Source organism: Simochromis diagramma, unplaced genomic scaffold (genome assembly GCF_900408965.1).
Source record: "Simochromis diagramma unplaced genomic scaffold, fSimDia1.1 OVJJ01000107.1, whole genome shotgun sequence".
Classification (NCBI taxonomy): Eukaryota; Metazoa; Chordata; class Actinopteri; order Cichliformes; family Cichlidae; genus Simochromis; species Simochromis diagramma.
Genome location: NW_024387209.1, coordinates 9922983 through 9938866, shown reverse-complemented (window position 1 = coordinate 9938866; position 15884 = coordinate 9922983). Strand labels below are relative to the sequence as shown.

Here is a 15884-nt window from a genome sequence, read left to right as displayed (position 1 = left end):
TTTTTGGGGGGTGGCTTTGATCTCTAATCTTTTTGTAGCATTTCTGGCTATTTAAAAGAAAATATACCGATAGAATACAAACAGCCTTTATGATGGGATGCAAATCTGGTTTTGAGGCAAAAATGTCAGAAAGAGTTATCATTTGTTTCACAAATTTGATTATCAGTTGAAGAGCAACAAGATGGCAATCACGAAAAAGCCAAGTTCAAGACTTCAGTAACAACAACACCATCATGGCATCATCCTGGAAAACAAAATTGCCTGTTATACAAGCTACAGCCTCAAGGGCTGAAAGACTGAGCCAAGGTAGAACTGTCGAGACTCTGCAGTCGCCCTGATGGACAATTGAGGCTGGCTCCAAAAGTGATTCGATCAATAAATTCACAAGCTTAGGCCTCAGTCACAGAGGTATAGAGGCTGATCGGGGGCCTTAAGTGCTTCAGTCAGATAAATATCAAGCTTACAGCCTCAGCATATATACATTTTTGCAACTCATCCATTTGGAGTTTGTTTAGCCTTAAGATTAGGTGTGATAAGACAGGCAGCTGTAGCCCATAGCTGGCTGCTAGCCATCATGTTGGTTAATTTGAGTCTTTGAACTGGACCTGTATGCATAGGTTCAGTTTGGTCAGTGCAAGTCATTTATTTAACACTAGCACACTGCAAAAACTCAAAATATTTTATCAATCTTATAATCTTGAACCTAGAAAATTTTCACTTGTTCCGTTGGCAGATTTTTTCTCTAAATACAAGATATTTTTGCTTGAAATAAGTGAAAAATCTGACAATGGAACAAGTGAAAACTTTCTACTTTCAAGATTCACTGTCTTAAAACAAGTTCATATATCTTAATGAAATATTACTCTTTAGCTGATTGTGTCTTATTTTAAGTGCAATGAGATATTTATGACTAGAAATAAGACAAATATACTTGGTAAGATTTTGAGTTTTTGCAGTGCATTGCACACTATATGAATTCAGATCACTAACCAACCTAGCATTACCTGATAAATTTGCACTCCATTCTATCATGCAGTTGCACTAAATGTAAGCAAAGAAACAAGAACCAATAACAACAAAAACCACATGGCTGCAATCATAACGCTGACAAAGTGTGCATTCCAATAGGAGAGGCTACATCCATCTTTCATTTACAACTTTTGATCAAGAAAGATTCATAAATACAATGCTGAGGTTTATTTCCAGAAAACAAATAAAATTCAGTATCTTTTAGTTTTTCAGTTCAAAGAGAGAAAGCTCTATAGTCTCAGTCACAGTGAAAACTCATGCAGTCCTGTGACCCGGCCACTGATCCTCCACTGGTACTTCTCTGTACTATTTATAGACACACCAAGCTGTGGTCTGTTCCACCTGGCTTACCCCTGGACACAAAACAAAGGTCAGTGTCTGGTATTTGTTAACATATTGTGGCAACAGCCAGTACCAACCAGACACGTATGACAGTTTTATACCAGCTGTCATGTGTTTGAAACCTCATGAACAAAACCAGAAAATCTGTTCTTTCTTGCTGCTGTGATCACACCGCCGAGATTATTTTGCATTCGCATTGATGTGTCAGTGGCATATTTGCTTTCTACAGGCATATGCACTGGAGCTTTCTCACTTCTTTGCGGCGGCACTTTGTTTTCCGTTTGTAGATGCGAGACACCGTGTGGTTCAGGAATCACCCAGTTGCTATGGCATCATGTAGCGCCAATTTCCCCAGAATGAATTAATCTATGCAAAGACAACCCGCGACCTTGATTTGAAATAGCAGCCAAATAAAAAAGAAAGGGAGGAAAGGCACTGCCAGAGCGCGTGCCGTTTTATTGAGATCGTACTGTTTTCAGCATCTGATCAGATAGTGGGATCTAAGGTATGAGGAGAAGAGTTTTTCATTTACCTAGTTGAGCACTTAAATCTAATGAGCAGCGAAGAAGGGAAAGTCTAGACGAGCACTAGACCAGAGGAGGTAGCTGGAAATAGATGGGAGCAACTCGTCTCTATGGAAACCACAGGCAAAAACAGTGGCACACACACACACACACACACACACACACACACCACCACCACCACCACCACCACAAAAGACATGTAGGAGAGAAGAGGATGAAAGAGACCGAGAAGAGAGAGGGGAGAGGAAGGGTGAGGTGCGGCGTGGAAAGAAAAGAGGGGAGGGAGAGGGAAAAATGGCGAGCCCATGACAATGATGTGTATGTGTCACAGCAGTCGATATCGATGCCCCCGGTGGGCATTACTGTCACCGGGCTCATCTCTCTTAAAAAGAATTGATTTCATGTCGCCAAGCGAACACAGCGGTCTCCCTTAAGACACCATGGGGAGTAATTACTCCACGGTGCCATTAATGACACAATAACACACAGTTAAAAGTTACCTCCAGACAGACCCACACAAACAGCTGTGGAAATAATGATGACAAAGGGCATCCTATCAGAATTTCAGAATCTTCTTGCATCTTGCTCATCAGCCTTCGCAACAAGAATGAAGATCTGGAAATCTCAGCAGAGAACTGGAAACACTGTAACTGATCAATGCAAACGTAACTCCTGCAAAGTTAAATTGTTGTAATGAAAATACACTCAGAGCTACTTTGTTATTAGGTACACCTTGCTAGAACCCTTTTTGCCATCTTAAATGCCTTAAGTCTTCATGGCATAGACTTACAAAGCAGATTTATACCCATATGACATGATGGGTTTGCAGTTTGTCAGATCCGGCACAAATCTTTGGTTCCGCCACATCTCAAAATGGCTGTTTGGGATTAAGACCTGGTAACTGTGGTGGTAATTTGTGTATGATGAACTCATTGTCATGTTCCAGAAGCCAATCTGAGAGAAAATTATTTTTAGTGAGGTTGCAAGCAGCCAATAGAAAATGCACACATGAGAAGGAATTGACGTGATTGGCAACAACACTCCAGATGAAACCATGCTTCATGTTAGGACCCTACTTTAAAATGTCACAACAGAAATAAAGAATCATCAGACCAGTCAGTGTTTTCTCCCCAGTCTTGCAAGCTCCACCAGGAAGTCCACCCGTCTTCTCTTCGTCCCGGTGCATGCTTGATACAGCACATGTGCATTCAGTGCCACATAATTGATCAGTGGACTTTGATCAGTGGGTTTCACTCATCAGTGGGTTTCACCCACTGTGGAGTTTTGATGAGTTACTCGCATCAGCATGATTGGGTGAATAAAGTAAAAACCGTTCTGACAGCTCAGAGTAGAAAAGAGCTATAAAAGCACTAGTCCATTTACTATTTTAGTTACTGCTGCTTTGTATGCAGCTCAAAGCTGTTTGAGCAACAAACATGCTGATGCCAGAGAATGAATAAGCCTGCAGCTCATTGGATATTTTCTGCAAAACCCTAAAGATGGTTGTATGGGAAGATCCCAATAGATTGTTGGTTGGAGACTTGTCTGAGTATTTCAGTAACTGCCAAAATGACAACAATCACAGCATTTTACTGAGATCTACTTTGTAGACAGAAGAACTCAAATGTAATAGAAATGAACAGACATTACGTTGGCCTCGTAGTCTTTTAAATAGCAAATAGCTAACAGGACTGAAAGACAAATAAAGGGTGTTAGGAAGGTTTTTGGAATTCCATGGTGGATGTTAATCTCTTGGAAGGTCAGATAGAATAGGCTTTTTGTTTTGCTGTAGTTTTTTTTTTTTTTTAATGATTGCTCTAATTGCCCATTTTTTTTAATTGGATGGACTTTTTGACATTTTTACTGTGAGGAATATTATTACGTAAAATAAATCAACACAATTAGTTAAATACAACCATTATACAATTCTGAACATGGCTGTTATTACTATTTTTTAAGAGCTTGGTTACCTCCCAAAGTAACGTGCTCTCCAGTTACGGTGATTATGCACAAGCTTTTAGCAGGTGATTGGCAGTTATTGCCCGACATGGCTATTACACATCTTCAATTCAGTGTGAGGTTTTTTTTGCTGTAGGGGTCAAGCTAATGCAAACGTTCCAGCCTCATTTCCATCACTCATCACTGTCATTAAAAGAAAAGTGGACTGATGAGAGCTCTGCCTCTCCAGAGGCCGACTAATGACCACATTCTGTACATCAGTCAGGATGTTAACTGTCAGCATGACGCGGCCTCTCACTATAACAGTCAGGAATAAATCGCAGTGGAGAATGCCGCTTTAACATTTCGCTATTACATAATCACAGAGTCCAATTTCTTCTAAAGAAAAATTAATTGTTAGACACAGTTAACTAGACATGTGACATGATAGAAGGCTAAAGTAGTAGATGGCATGTTAAAATTTAAAGAGGAAATCTTTATCTCCTAATTGAATTTTAAAGTAGCATGTTATTAACTATTGTCTGTTTTAATTTGGTTTAGAAAAAGGAGGTCATAGTTTTTGTATTACTACATTTGATTAAATCCAGAAACCAGAGTCTAAAATGTCCCCAATCTAAAGACTGAGGTTTTTTCACTACTTTGTTTTTTCCAAATTAACTTTTTATTTAACCATACAGACTTTGTGTTTAAATTTTGACTTCTTCATAATTATTTTGACTCATAGGTCTTATCTCCTTAGACACTGACTGATGTCAACATTGCAGCAGTAATATTGATTGAGATCAATGCCATCACGTTTTGCTACTACTTAATTATTAACGCATAAGTATCTTGTGAATAGTCATTATTTTTGTTCAGTAACCTATTTATTTATTTGACAGACACTGTGGCTGTTAAGTAATATCCCGGTTGTAACCATGTTTTTATATAATATAGAAGAGAGCCTAATTATTTATGTCCATTTATGATTCATTATCCATGTTGCTGTATATCTGCGCAGGTGTGTCTTTGATGTCTTTACATAACAGAGAGTGTCTGTCAGTTCTCTGATCTCTGGTAATCTGATCTCAGGCATTATTAATGTGTTATGGCTGTGGTGACCACACAACAGTATATTATTATTAGAATTTGTAGAATTACAGTTTACATTTCAGACCTGCATGAGACACGTGGTGCCACTGTGGACCTGTGCTAGCAAAGATTAGCAAGCTCTGGTCAGGCTACACAAAGACAGGCACTCATTATGCTCAGCATTGCACAACTATGCCGATGTTTTCACTCAACAGCAGCATTATGTTCTCTGCCACTGCTGCTGTTATATAACTGAAAGTGGCAGCTATTTTTATATTTTGTGGTTGAGTGGGTCAATAGCTCAAAAACTAATTTGAATTTCAGGGGAAAAACAGTATAGCAGACTGTTGAAAAAAAAATGCCTGCTTTTGACAGGTCTTTAAAAAAAATTTTTACCAGTCAATAGTTAACACTTTATAGAACCCCCAAGGTTGTATGGCCTAAAACCTGTTGTATATTTATCACAACAAAATCAAAGAAAGCTTTTTAAAAATCTTATTCCATATTTCCAAAACTTCTCTTTGTGAATGTTCAGGTCCCACTACTTTCCCCATCTCTAGTAGTTTCTTATTAATTTGAGGAATTTGGAAACGAAGAGCAGCTATTATTTTTAACATTTACACAACATTTACACTGCTGTAACTGTTAGCCATGTGACAGGCTGGCGACCTGTCCAGGGTGTGCCCTGCCTCTAGATACACTAGTAAGGATACACTAGCAGATACAGTAAGCAGAAGATGGATGGATGGATAAAAGTGAGTTTTCAAATTGTCCAGTCATAAAAATATGAAGCAACTACACCATGTTAGTCATAGCCTATGTCTCCTTGTGCCTTATTGTGTTAGCACTGATGTATACAGAAAAAGGGCTAATCTTAGTCTCCTTAGATATGGGTTCAAATTCCCAAAGTAGGTAAGGTTGTGGGGGGACAGATTTTTCTATTTTAACTGCATTAACAAATTGGCCAAAAATAAATAAATAATTACATTTCCAGAAGAAGGTTGTTATTGTTTTAATAAACCTTAAATTTTAAATATTTAATGAGCTGTTTTTATATAGTGTTTACTAGAGATGGACCGATCCGATATTACGTATCAGTATCGGTCCGATACTGACCTAAATTACTGGATCGGATATCGGAGAAAAATAAAAAATGTAATCCGATCCATTAAATATCACGAAAGCACCTCACAAAACTTGCAACACGCCGTAACTCACCTCAGAACGTTAGCACGTCGGAGCAGTATGCATCACATGATAGAGCGGCTGTGGCATGCGGGACCTGGCGGTGGTCTGGATAGCATTTGGAGCTTCGCTAGCAACCCGGCATTTCATCTCCGACAAAGTTATCCCGAGAGAAGTAAAGCAAGTGTGTAAGTCCATCTCTGAATGTTTGTAAAGCATTCCTGCGTTAAGCTTAACAAGCGATATATGGAGCGACTGCCTCTTCTTGCTGCTACTTCAATCATGAAACTGCTTAATGATCAGCTGATCGGCTTTTCTGTCGCGAGTCTGTGTCTCTAGTTTGCTTTTGGCCCACTTTGCACCAGAAAGAGGAAACCAGCGGCTGAACAACAGCAGCACGTTTAAGCTTGATCAGCTGTTGTTAGAATGTATTTAATATTACTTTCTACACCAGGATCTTTTTCTACGTAGCTGACGGCTGGTAACTGTGCAGGGGCGGATCTAGCAAAGTTTAGCCAGGGGGGCCGATAGGGCATGAACAGGGAAAAGGGGGCACAAAGACATACTTTTCTTTCTTATTCTCATTTAAAATGTCTAGCTTTTAATAAATAATTATCTTACACCCAAAGTTTAAATTTGATGCAAAATGAATAGAAGTCCATTACTGTATATAGTAACTATTAAGTCTAATATACCCTAGTAAGCTATAGTACTTTTTCCTTTGGGAAGGTACCATCTGTGCAGTCTGCAATTTTGTTGAAGAAAGATGTTGAATCTATTTAATATTTCTTGAAAAATAATTGATTTCTGTGCATTTTTTTTCACACTGCATCAAATTAAGGTTGATTACATCGATTAAGCATCATGAGGTGGAGCGTGAGGGGTGGTTCCCTATTTTTTATTTATTTATTTTTGTTGTTGCTGGGAGTTGGAACCCTATTAGTTAGGTTGCTTAATATTTATGCTAAGTACTCTTTAAAATACCAGAATAGGGAGGATGGTGTAGGTTTAAGTTTATTAGATTGATCAGTATTGCTGAACTATGAAATTTTTTTTTTTTTGCATATAGGTATAACAGAATAGCTTTAGTGTAGTTGTTGTTTTTGTCACGGTTTGCGGGGCAAGCCGTGTGGGATTGTAGAAAAGGACCAAAAAGGCAGCAGCTCTGGTGCAGGTGAGTGTTTATTTACAGTGGTGGGTAAGTACAAACAGCGGTGGCGACAAAACATGAAACTGGAGACCTAAACTGGGTAAACTAAGAAGACAAACCAGAATGAGGATGCAGGGAGGTCCGGAGAAACACATATGGGAAGACGCAGGGAGACCAAGGGGAAACAACACAGACGAACCAGCAACTACCATAACAGAAGACATAACTTAAATACACTCAGAGAACACAGGGAGATTACACACAGGTGGGGAACACAGGTGACACTGATAAACATAACGAGACAGGGCAGGAGTGAACACAACGTGACGCATACTAACGAGAGACTGTCAAAGTAAAACAGGAAGTACACAGAGGTTCAGACAGGAGGAGAGAGAGCACGGGGAGAACACAGACATAACAGGCTGGGGGAAACATGGAATAAACACAAAGAGAGACGAGAGCTCATAAATACACAGAGGGGCACACAGGGGGTAAGAGTCACAAAGGGAAAACACTTAGGGAACACCACAACAGGACACCTCAGAAAACATGATCTAAATAAGGAGCGAAAATACAAGGAACCAAGAATACTGGGCCAACATGGCCCAGGACCATGACAGTTTTAAACTTGAGTATGAACTTATACAAAATGCAGCAAGATATTTAAAAAACAGTTTTGTTGATTAAAAAACACTATATCGGATTCATATCGGTATCGGCAGATATCCAAATTTATGATATCGGTATCGGTATCTGACATAAAAAAGTGGTATCGTGCCATCTCTAGTGTTTACTGCTGTTATCTGACAGAGTTGGCCCTCATATTGCTAATTTAGCATATACTTCAAAATAAAAGACTTTATTTTTAGTTGGTCTTTTGTTTTAAAAGAAAAATGGAATTCTTCCAAAAAACATAAATGCATAATATACGGAGATGCTACAATGGCCAAAGTGCAAACGCATATGGAGGAAAACGCAGGGGTCATAAGAGGTAACCCTGTGCTTAATACGGGGACTTGGTATCACCAGGCCAATCCCACTTTGAGACCCAATCAGGACAGAGTCCCATATGATACAAGAGAGATCAGTGCTCTCAGATACCTAATGTAGGACATCCTTACCTGCAGATACCAGTTATACCAGACTGGTATCTGCAAACAGCAGAACTTCAGACTCTAAGACTCAGCTGGATTGGCTTTACATGCAGCCAGGAGCAGCTGGAAGAGGCTTTCAGTCATAAGTCCAAGTCTAAAACAGTGGATAACCTCAAATGTGGGTACTGAAGAGAACAACACAGCTAACACAGATAATAATCATACAACTGCTAAACCAGACAAGATTGTCCAAGACCTGCAGGAAGAAAGAAGTGCTGCAGAGCTGTGTGTGCAGTCTTCAACCTAAACCACTGAGGCTTCACACACAGACAGGCTGATCTGCTCATCCAGGGAAGGAACAGCGACACCTGAAAGAGGAGCAGAGGTTCAGTTGTGAAGTTACTGAGCTTAAAAGTTAAGCTCTGCACCAATGAGACCCTTCTTTGAAAAAAAAGATTAAAAGCCACTGAATTTGGACCAAGAACTGCATAAAACCAAAGCCTCATACTTTTAAGCATGAGTCTTTGGTTTACATAAAGTCATGGAGGAGCAAAAACAGGAAAGCAGCAACATCGCGGATGAGCTTTCAAAAGAAGAGGCAAAGAAGACTTTGCATCTGCAGGAGACCCTGCAATGAAAGCAAGAGAACAAAACCATTATCACCATCATCACTGGCCAAACTCGAGGCCCGAACTAAGATCATGTCAGAGAGAAAAGTCCAAAAGGAAGTAGCAACCATGGCTAATTAAATCATTCACTTCACTGACCTCAACACAGTCATCAAAAATGATGATTATATACAACTACAAAGCTTTTTAGACTTGGGTTTACGCTCTGGATTAAGTTCAGATGCAACTTCAGGTTTAGGTTTAGGTCGGAGAAGCTGTTTTTTTTCCTGACCTGAAGTAAAGTGTTTCCAGTGTCAAAACACAACTGTGAAAAGTGCAGAGTTTTTGATGGGAAAACATTGTCAGTGAACACATCACTGATATAATCAATGATAATGTATTTGAGAACATATTTGCTGTTTGCTGTTGAGCTGTTTCTTCAACAGCAAACACCGAAAACTGATATTTGGTTGTTTATAAAGAGACAGGACTACATCAGGACAGTTCAACTTTGGCTGAATGAGTGAATTATTGGATATGACCAATAAAAAAGCATAAAAATAAAATATCAGAATAGTGATGAGTCATTTTGGTACAAAAGGTAGTAAACAGGATAGAAAGAAATGTTAAAAAAAAAAAATATGTAGAATTTAAATAAACTGTACTTTTTGCTATGTTTTTTTTTTTTTTTTTAAATAAAAAAACAGGATTCTTTTTATTTTTCGTAGTTGTTTTCTTAAATATACTGTATTCCCCATGCAAACAAGGTATTTGCAAGGAATCTCCATGTGTGTCACTCTTCTTTGGCCATCTTAACAACTATTTATCCGATTGGTCCCGAATCACATTCCTTTGCAGATATACAGAAATAACAAACACAGAATGTGCTTGCTGAGTTGTGGCTGCACTACTTGCACCACTCCAGAGACAACTCAGGATCCGCCTCATAAGCCTCTGTGTAATAGAAGTGCTTAACCCACAGATCTCTTTTTGAAACATCATTTTGATCGTAAGTGGAACGAGAGAGAATAAAAAGAAAAATTACATTGAATCATTTGATAATTACGACCGCTCTGCTGCACCACCCTCAAAACGTATCCCGCTGTGGGTGTTTAATAGAAAGGATTGATGCAAGACTGGGGACATCTACCCAGAATACCCCATATGCATTATTAATAGCGATTAATAAAGTGCTGCTCACATGTTACATAATCACTGACATCTACATGGGTCATCCTACTGCTGACCAGCAATTCATCGTGCATGCTTTGTGAAGTGACTCTCCTTCCTATCCTCATGCTTCTGTTACTTTTGCAGGAATCACCACAGTGCTGACCATGACCACGCTGAGCACAGTGGCCAGAAACTCTATTCCTAGAGTGTCCTACGTAACCGCCATGGACCTGTTTGTCACCGTCTGCTTCATGTTTGTCTTCGCTGCCATGATTGAGTACGCCATGCTCAACTACTACTCCTACAGTATACGCAGACCTCCCCCAAAGAAGAGAATGGTAAGCCTGTGGTGAGTGTATGAGTAATGAGTAGCAAAAAGGAGGACCGCGTGCATCAAACTTGCATTATTTCTAACAACCACCAGACTTATTGTTTGCAAAAAGGAGTGTGATTATATAGAAGGCTATGAGAAAACAGGCCTATGTTTCACTTGATTTATGAGCTCTGTAAGCAGTTTTTCAGTAGGTTTATGGTCTCAATCACTCGCTTGAAGTCTTATTCAATCCAACCTGAGGTTCATTTTGTAAATTATGGTCCCATTTAGAGTAAAACAGACAATAAACCAGGGTATGTTAGGGGACAGCTATATTGTGATGGACTTGTCACCAGAGATGGGCGGTAACGCGTTACTGTAATCTGATTACTTTTTTCAAGTAACGAGTAAAGTAAGGGATTACTATTGCAAAAACGGTAATTAGATTACCGTTACTTTCCCGTAGGAACGCTGCGTTACTGCGTTACTAAAACCGTGATTTTTTGCGAGAATGTCTCATGACAGTGACGTAAGCAAGCGCGACGTTCGTGGCAACAGCTGTGTGCAGATCAACAACGGATAATATATCGAGTGTGGGAGAGAGTATGAGCGTGCAGAGTTTAAAGCGTGGAAGTACTGACCTTACTTTGAGTTAGATTCCATAAAAAGTGACAAAAACATTAGCGTCCGTTGTGCGTGGGAAGAAAACTTTTTTTTTACAGCGAAAAAAACCCCTAAACTTCCAAGCAAGCACCGAGTGCGCTACGACGTAATGGGAAATTCACAGAGAAACTCGTGGATTCTTCCACTGACCGCCGCGCACACCTGCACCAGGATAAACCTCCGCCTTCCCCTACTCCTGCTTTACAGGTGAAAATAGAGCAACAGGACCGCTAGTCTTTGATTTTATTTATTTTCTGCTGTGTTTTACTTGCATCTATTTGAAAGAGTGAGTGTAAACACACACACACACACACACAAAAAATTATGTGCTGGAATGTGCAGAAAATAGGTTTAAATGTTAAACTAATTTATTCAAGTCAGAGAATGTTGCATATAATTAAATTTTTGCTTGATACATAAAATTAAAAGATTAAAACTAACAAAACAAGTTTTAAAAAGGGACTTTTCCATTTGATTACATTTTGTATGATGGATTATGCAGAAAAAGTAGAATTGGGCTGAAAGATCTATCACTTTATCACCTCTTCAGGTTGTAAATCGTGTTTTTAAAAAGTAACTAAGTAACTAAGTAATTAATTACTTTTGAAAATAAGTAATCAGTAAAGTAACGGGATTACTTTTTTGGGGAAGTAATCAGTAATTAGTTACTGATTACTTTTTTCAAGTAACTTGACTAACACCGCTTGTCACTAGGATTAGGATTAGGATTTAACTGTATTGTCATTGCACATGTATAAATACAGGGTAACGAAATATATACTACTGTATGAGAATGCAGTGCTCTTTGTGTGGTAGCAGCCAAAATCCCAAATTTAAGACCACTGTTTCCCAACCACTGTATTTGCCGAAGAAATGATCATGTGTGCCGTGGAAGATTATCTGGTTCCACCTGATTAGTACTCTAAACAAGCGATCCCCAACCCCCGGGCCACGGACCAGTACCGGTCCGTGAGTCGTTTGGTATTTCACATCCATGAGAGTTGAGGTGGATGTGAAATTTGTTGTTTTTAGGGTTTTTATAGTTTTTTACTGTGATTTTTTTCATTTTTTTTATCGTTAACTTGGTTTCCCTGGGTCTTTTCCTGTGTTATGAATAAATCTTATTTTTTATGGTACTGGCACTGGTTTTATTTTGTTGTTTTTATCCGCAACACCTTAAAGGCCGGTCCGTGAAAATATTTTCGGACATAAACCGGTCCGTGGCGCAAAAAAAGGTTGGGGACCGCTGGTCTAAGCAACCGGCAGAACAATTACATTCTCTTCCACTAGAGGGCAGTTGAACTACACTTCCTACAAGGACTGGGTAGCCAATTGCCATTAAAACAGACGAAGATGAAGAAGAAATGACATAATAGTCATGCTGTGAAACGACACAGTGCGCAATAGCAATAACTAAATATTTGAAAAGAAAAAAGTAGTCAATCTGATCTGGGTCCTGGAGAAAACTCCGACCCAGATGAAGGCCCTAGCATGAATAGCGGTCAGAAGAAAGCAACAAGGTATACTGGGGACAAACCGAGCCAATTCCACTATACCTGGTGCGCGGGGAAAAAATATCAATAAGCTTTTTGTGACATTTTTTTTGGTGGTGTGCCGTGTCATTTTTCTAATGTGAATTATGTGCCGTGGTTCCACAGGGTTGGGAAACACTGCTTAAGACTATAAAATGGTACCTGAAGCCAAAGAGGCTAGGTCCAGCCTTCATATGAACAATAGCAAGAGAAGAAGGGATTCTGAGAAGAACAGAAACCCACAAACAAATAAAGACAGACTACAGACCAGAGCTGGACTGCAACAATAAAATCAGCCCTGGCAGTTTAAGTCCAGACAGCCCACCATGATCGCTCTTACATACACATTATGTATATATTTCATTTTGTTTGATTATTGGTATTAAAACAGGTTTTAATCACGTTGGTACAGTCGTTGTTGGGTTAGGATAGTTGGTTTGCACTACAGCATGTGATAATTAAAAGCTGAAGTTTAGCTATTGCAGTGGCTCAATGTCAAAGTAGCTATTTACTTTACCTGAATCATTGAATCTCTCCCTTCCTAATTATGTCCCTCCATATATTTTCTTACAGCCTTCTTCTTCTACTTCTACTTGTCACCTTTCTCCACCTCTTCCTCACTCTGTTGTTAGGACTCCTACTCCTGCACATCTCCACAGTTTCCATCTTGTCATAAGTAGAAAAAAGGTGACCAGACTATATTTTTATCAGTTTGTTTCCCTTTTAGATCTGTGTTTTCATTGTAACCACATTTCCAGTTACCTGTTTAGGAATGATAGGTTACGGTCTAGCCCTTTTACAAAGTTGTTGCCTATTTGGAACACCCAAATGGAAAAGCTTTGAAAAACAAAACTATAATGCCAAATTCATGCATGAAACACGAAACCCTAGCAGGTTGCTGACGACCCGGTGGGTGTAAAGTGGTTAAGGTGTCTGAAGAGGAAAGAACGCGACTGAATACTTTCTTTCACTGTCTTCGCTGTAATCACACCAACCTTCAAAAACTGATATTGATTCGATCCATAGGGTGCCCATATATATATATATATATATGGGAAATACACAATATCTACCCAGGAGTTTGACATGTCTGTATTAGCACATGTGTGCAGCTGAATGCATTTCTTTTCTACCCGCCACTCCTGTATGAGAGCCTACCACTCTGTGTGGGCGTTCTCAAGGCTGCACCTGCCGCAAATGCTTTAATGGCGTCGGCGCACATCTACTAAGACTGAGTCAGCCACTGTTGCTGTCATTTCCCTCTCTCCAGATCCCCTCCCTATTCATTATTTTCTCCCAGTGTAGAGGAGTTCTGCTGAATGTGTCTCAGGGCTAAAACAGACTGCCAGCTCAGGCTGAATAATTAAGTTGTGTTACATACAGTCCCCTCCTCTGCATCTCTGACTCTTCACTGTATTCTGGCCCGCTGTGTCTGTGGGAAAGCCCCCCCCCTCCCAAATCACCACCATTCGTGTCGTTCCCTTGTACTGCCCACTCCGTCAAATCTCTTACTCCACACGACACATCTAACGATTCCTCTCTCTCGCCTACCACCCTTCCTTCAACAGAGTAGTGGAGGACGGGAAACCTTTTAAAAAAGATTTTAACCCAATTAGTTGGTCTCGCATGATTTCATAAACATCAGGGAGAGAGTCATGTAACAGATTTTCTCAGGAGGTACTTATTTGGCAATGGGGTCTCAAAAATTCTTTCTACAGCTGCATTATGTGAAAGAAAAAATAACAAAACATATTTCTTAGCCATTTGTACTTTTGTAAATCAGCTTGTTTGGTTTACAATATGATTGAACACTGTCATTAATTTCAACATCACAGAAATCCTTGTGCTGTTAGAAATTGATTACACAAAATGTTATTGTTGGTACTGGTTTATTTATTTTTTGTTATAACTAATAACAGCAGAAATATGAGAATGGCACATCGCTCAAAAATCTATTCAGCTTATCAATTGTGTGCTGAAAGTTGGAGTTTTTAAGCACTCAAACACATCGATAAATATATGCCATGGCTTTGTGTCTTTATAATCTTTCTATTTTGGAGAAATGATAAATCATACAGAGTGTGGTAATTTACTGAAGGCACAATTTCTCCTTTAATACTTTAATGAAATATAGTGCAATACAACAAAAAGGTCACTGCTTGAAAATATTAGCAATCATCTGAACAATGGAGCTTTTTATGAAGTGGTAGTGCTCGAGACTTCTTGTTATGTTGTGCAACTAGCTTATTAGGCTAATGATGATAATATACGTCAGTATCTGCATCGTTTTACTATAGTTGGTGACCTTCAAAGAAGTAGCCCAGGCTCGTGGCAAAATGTGAAATAGTTTTGAACCTAAAGTATTTAAGTGGAAAGAAGAATGTAATTTTAGCATTCGTTTTTGCAATTTTTAGCATAAAGACATAAAAATACTAACATTCACTAACTACCTAAAAGAAAAAGAAAGGCTTGCAACATAGCCAGGATATGTGTAATGCTACAGTTACAGGTGGTTGGAGCCCACAGCCCAACCACAATTATTGTAACTGTATGCAATGAACTTATAATCTTGGGTGACAAGGTTTGCAAATACTTGCAGTTAGCTGTTGTCTTCTAAGTATGTTTGGTGCCTCAAGACAATGATAAAATGGCAATAAGGTCAAGTTGGCAGTTACAAGAAAGTATTTGTTTATCACAAATTTGTTGCTGTCTGTATTCTCAGAAATCAACATTAAACAGAAAGTCACATTTACTACTTCTTCAGAGTCCAGCCTGAACCTCATAGATTTGAAAAAGACATTCAGAAATCTCTCCACATATAGTGACATAGTTGCTACTGGACACAATTTTAACAGAAAAATAACACAGGAGCTTGGCAACCTTGCATTTTGACATAGCAAAGAGTTTGCCCATGGACTGGGCTAACCACAGTCTATTAATGCAGTTAACATTCATCAGCACAGACTGACCAACTGATTGCAGCATGTTGACAATCTGTATATGTTTATACAGGGAGTGCAGAATTATTAGGCAAGTTGTATTTTTGATGAATAATTTTATTATTGAACAACAACCATGTTCTCAATGAACCCAAAAAACTCATTAATATCAAAGCTGAATGTTTTTGGAAGTAGTTTTTAGTTTGTTTTTAGTTTTAGCTATTTTAGGGGGACATCTGTGTGTGCAGGTGACTATTACTGTGCAGAATTATTAGGCAACTTAACAAAAAACAAATATATAC

General features: G+C 39.0%; 1 protein-coding gene across 2 annotated transcripts in view; it reads left to right on the top strand.

Annotated features, from left to right (window-relative positions):
* Window positions 1-15884, top strand: part of LOC120746324 (gamma-aminobutyric acid receptor subunit gamma-3-like) — a 169071-nt gene that overhangs the window by 146989 nt on the left and 6198 nt on the right. Inside the window, exons 9-10 of one of the 2 annotated variants that reach the window (XM_040051772.1) lie at window positions 10280-10473; window positions 13217-13330. In XM_040051772.1, coding sequence (XP_039907706.1) covers window positions 10280-10473; window positions 13217-13330 — 308 coding nt within the window. The remainder of the gene's footprint in view (window positions 1-10279; window positions 10474-13216; window positions 13331-15884) is intronic. The other variant, XM_040051773.1, reaches the window with a different exon arrangement.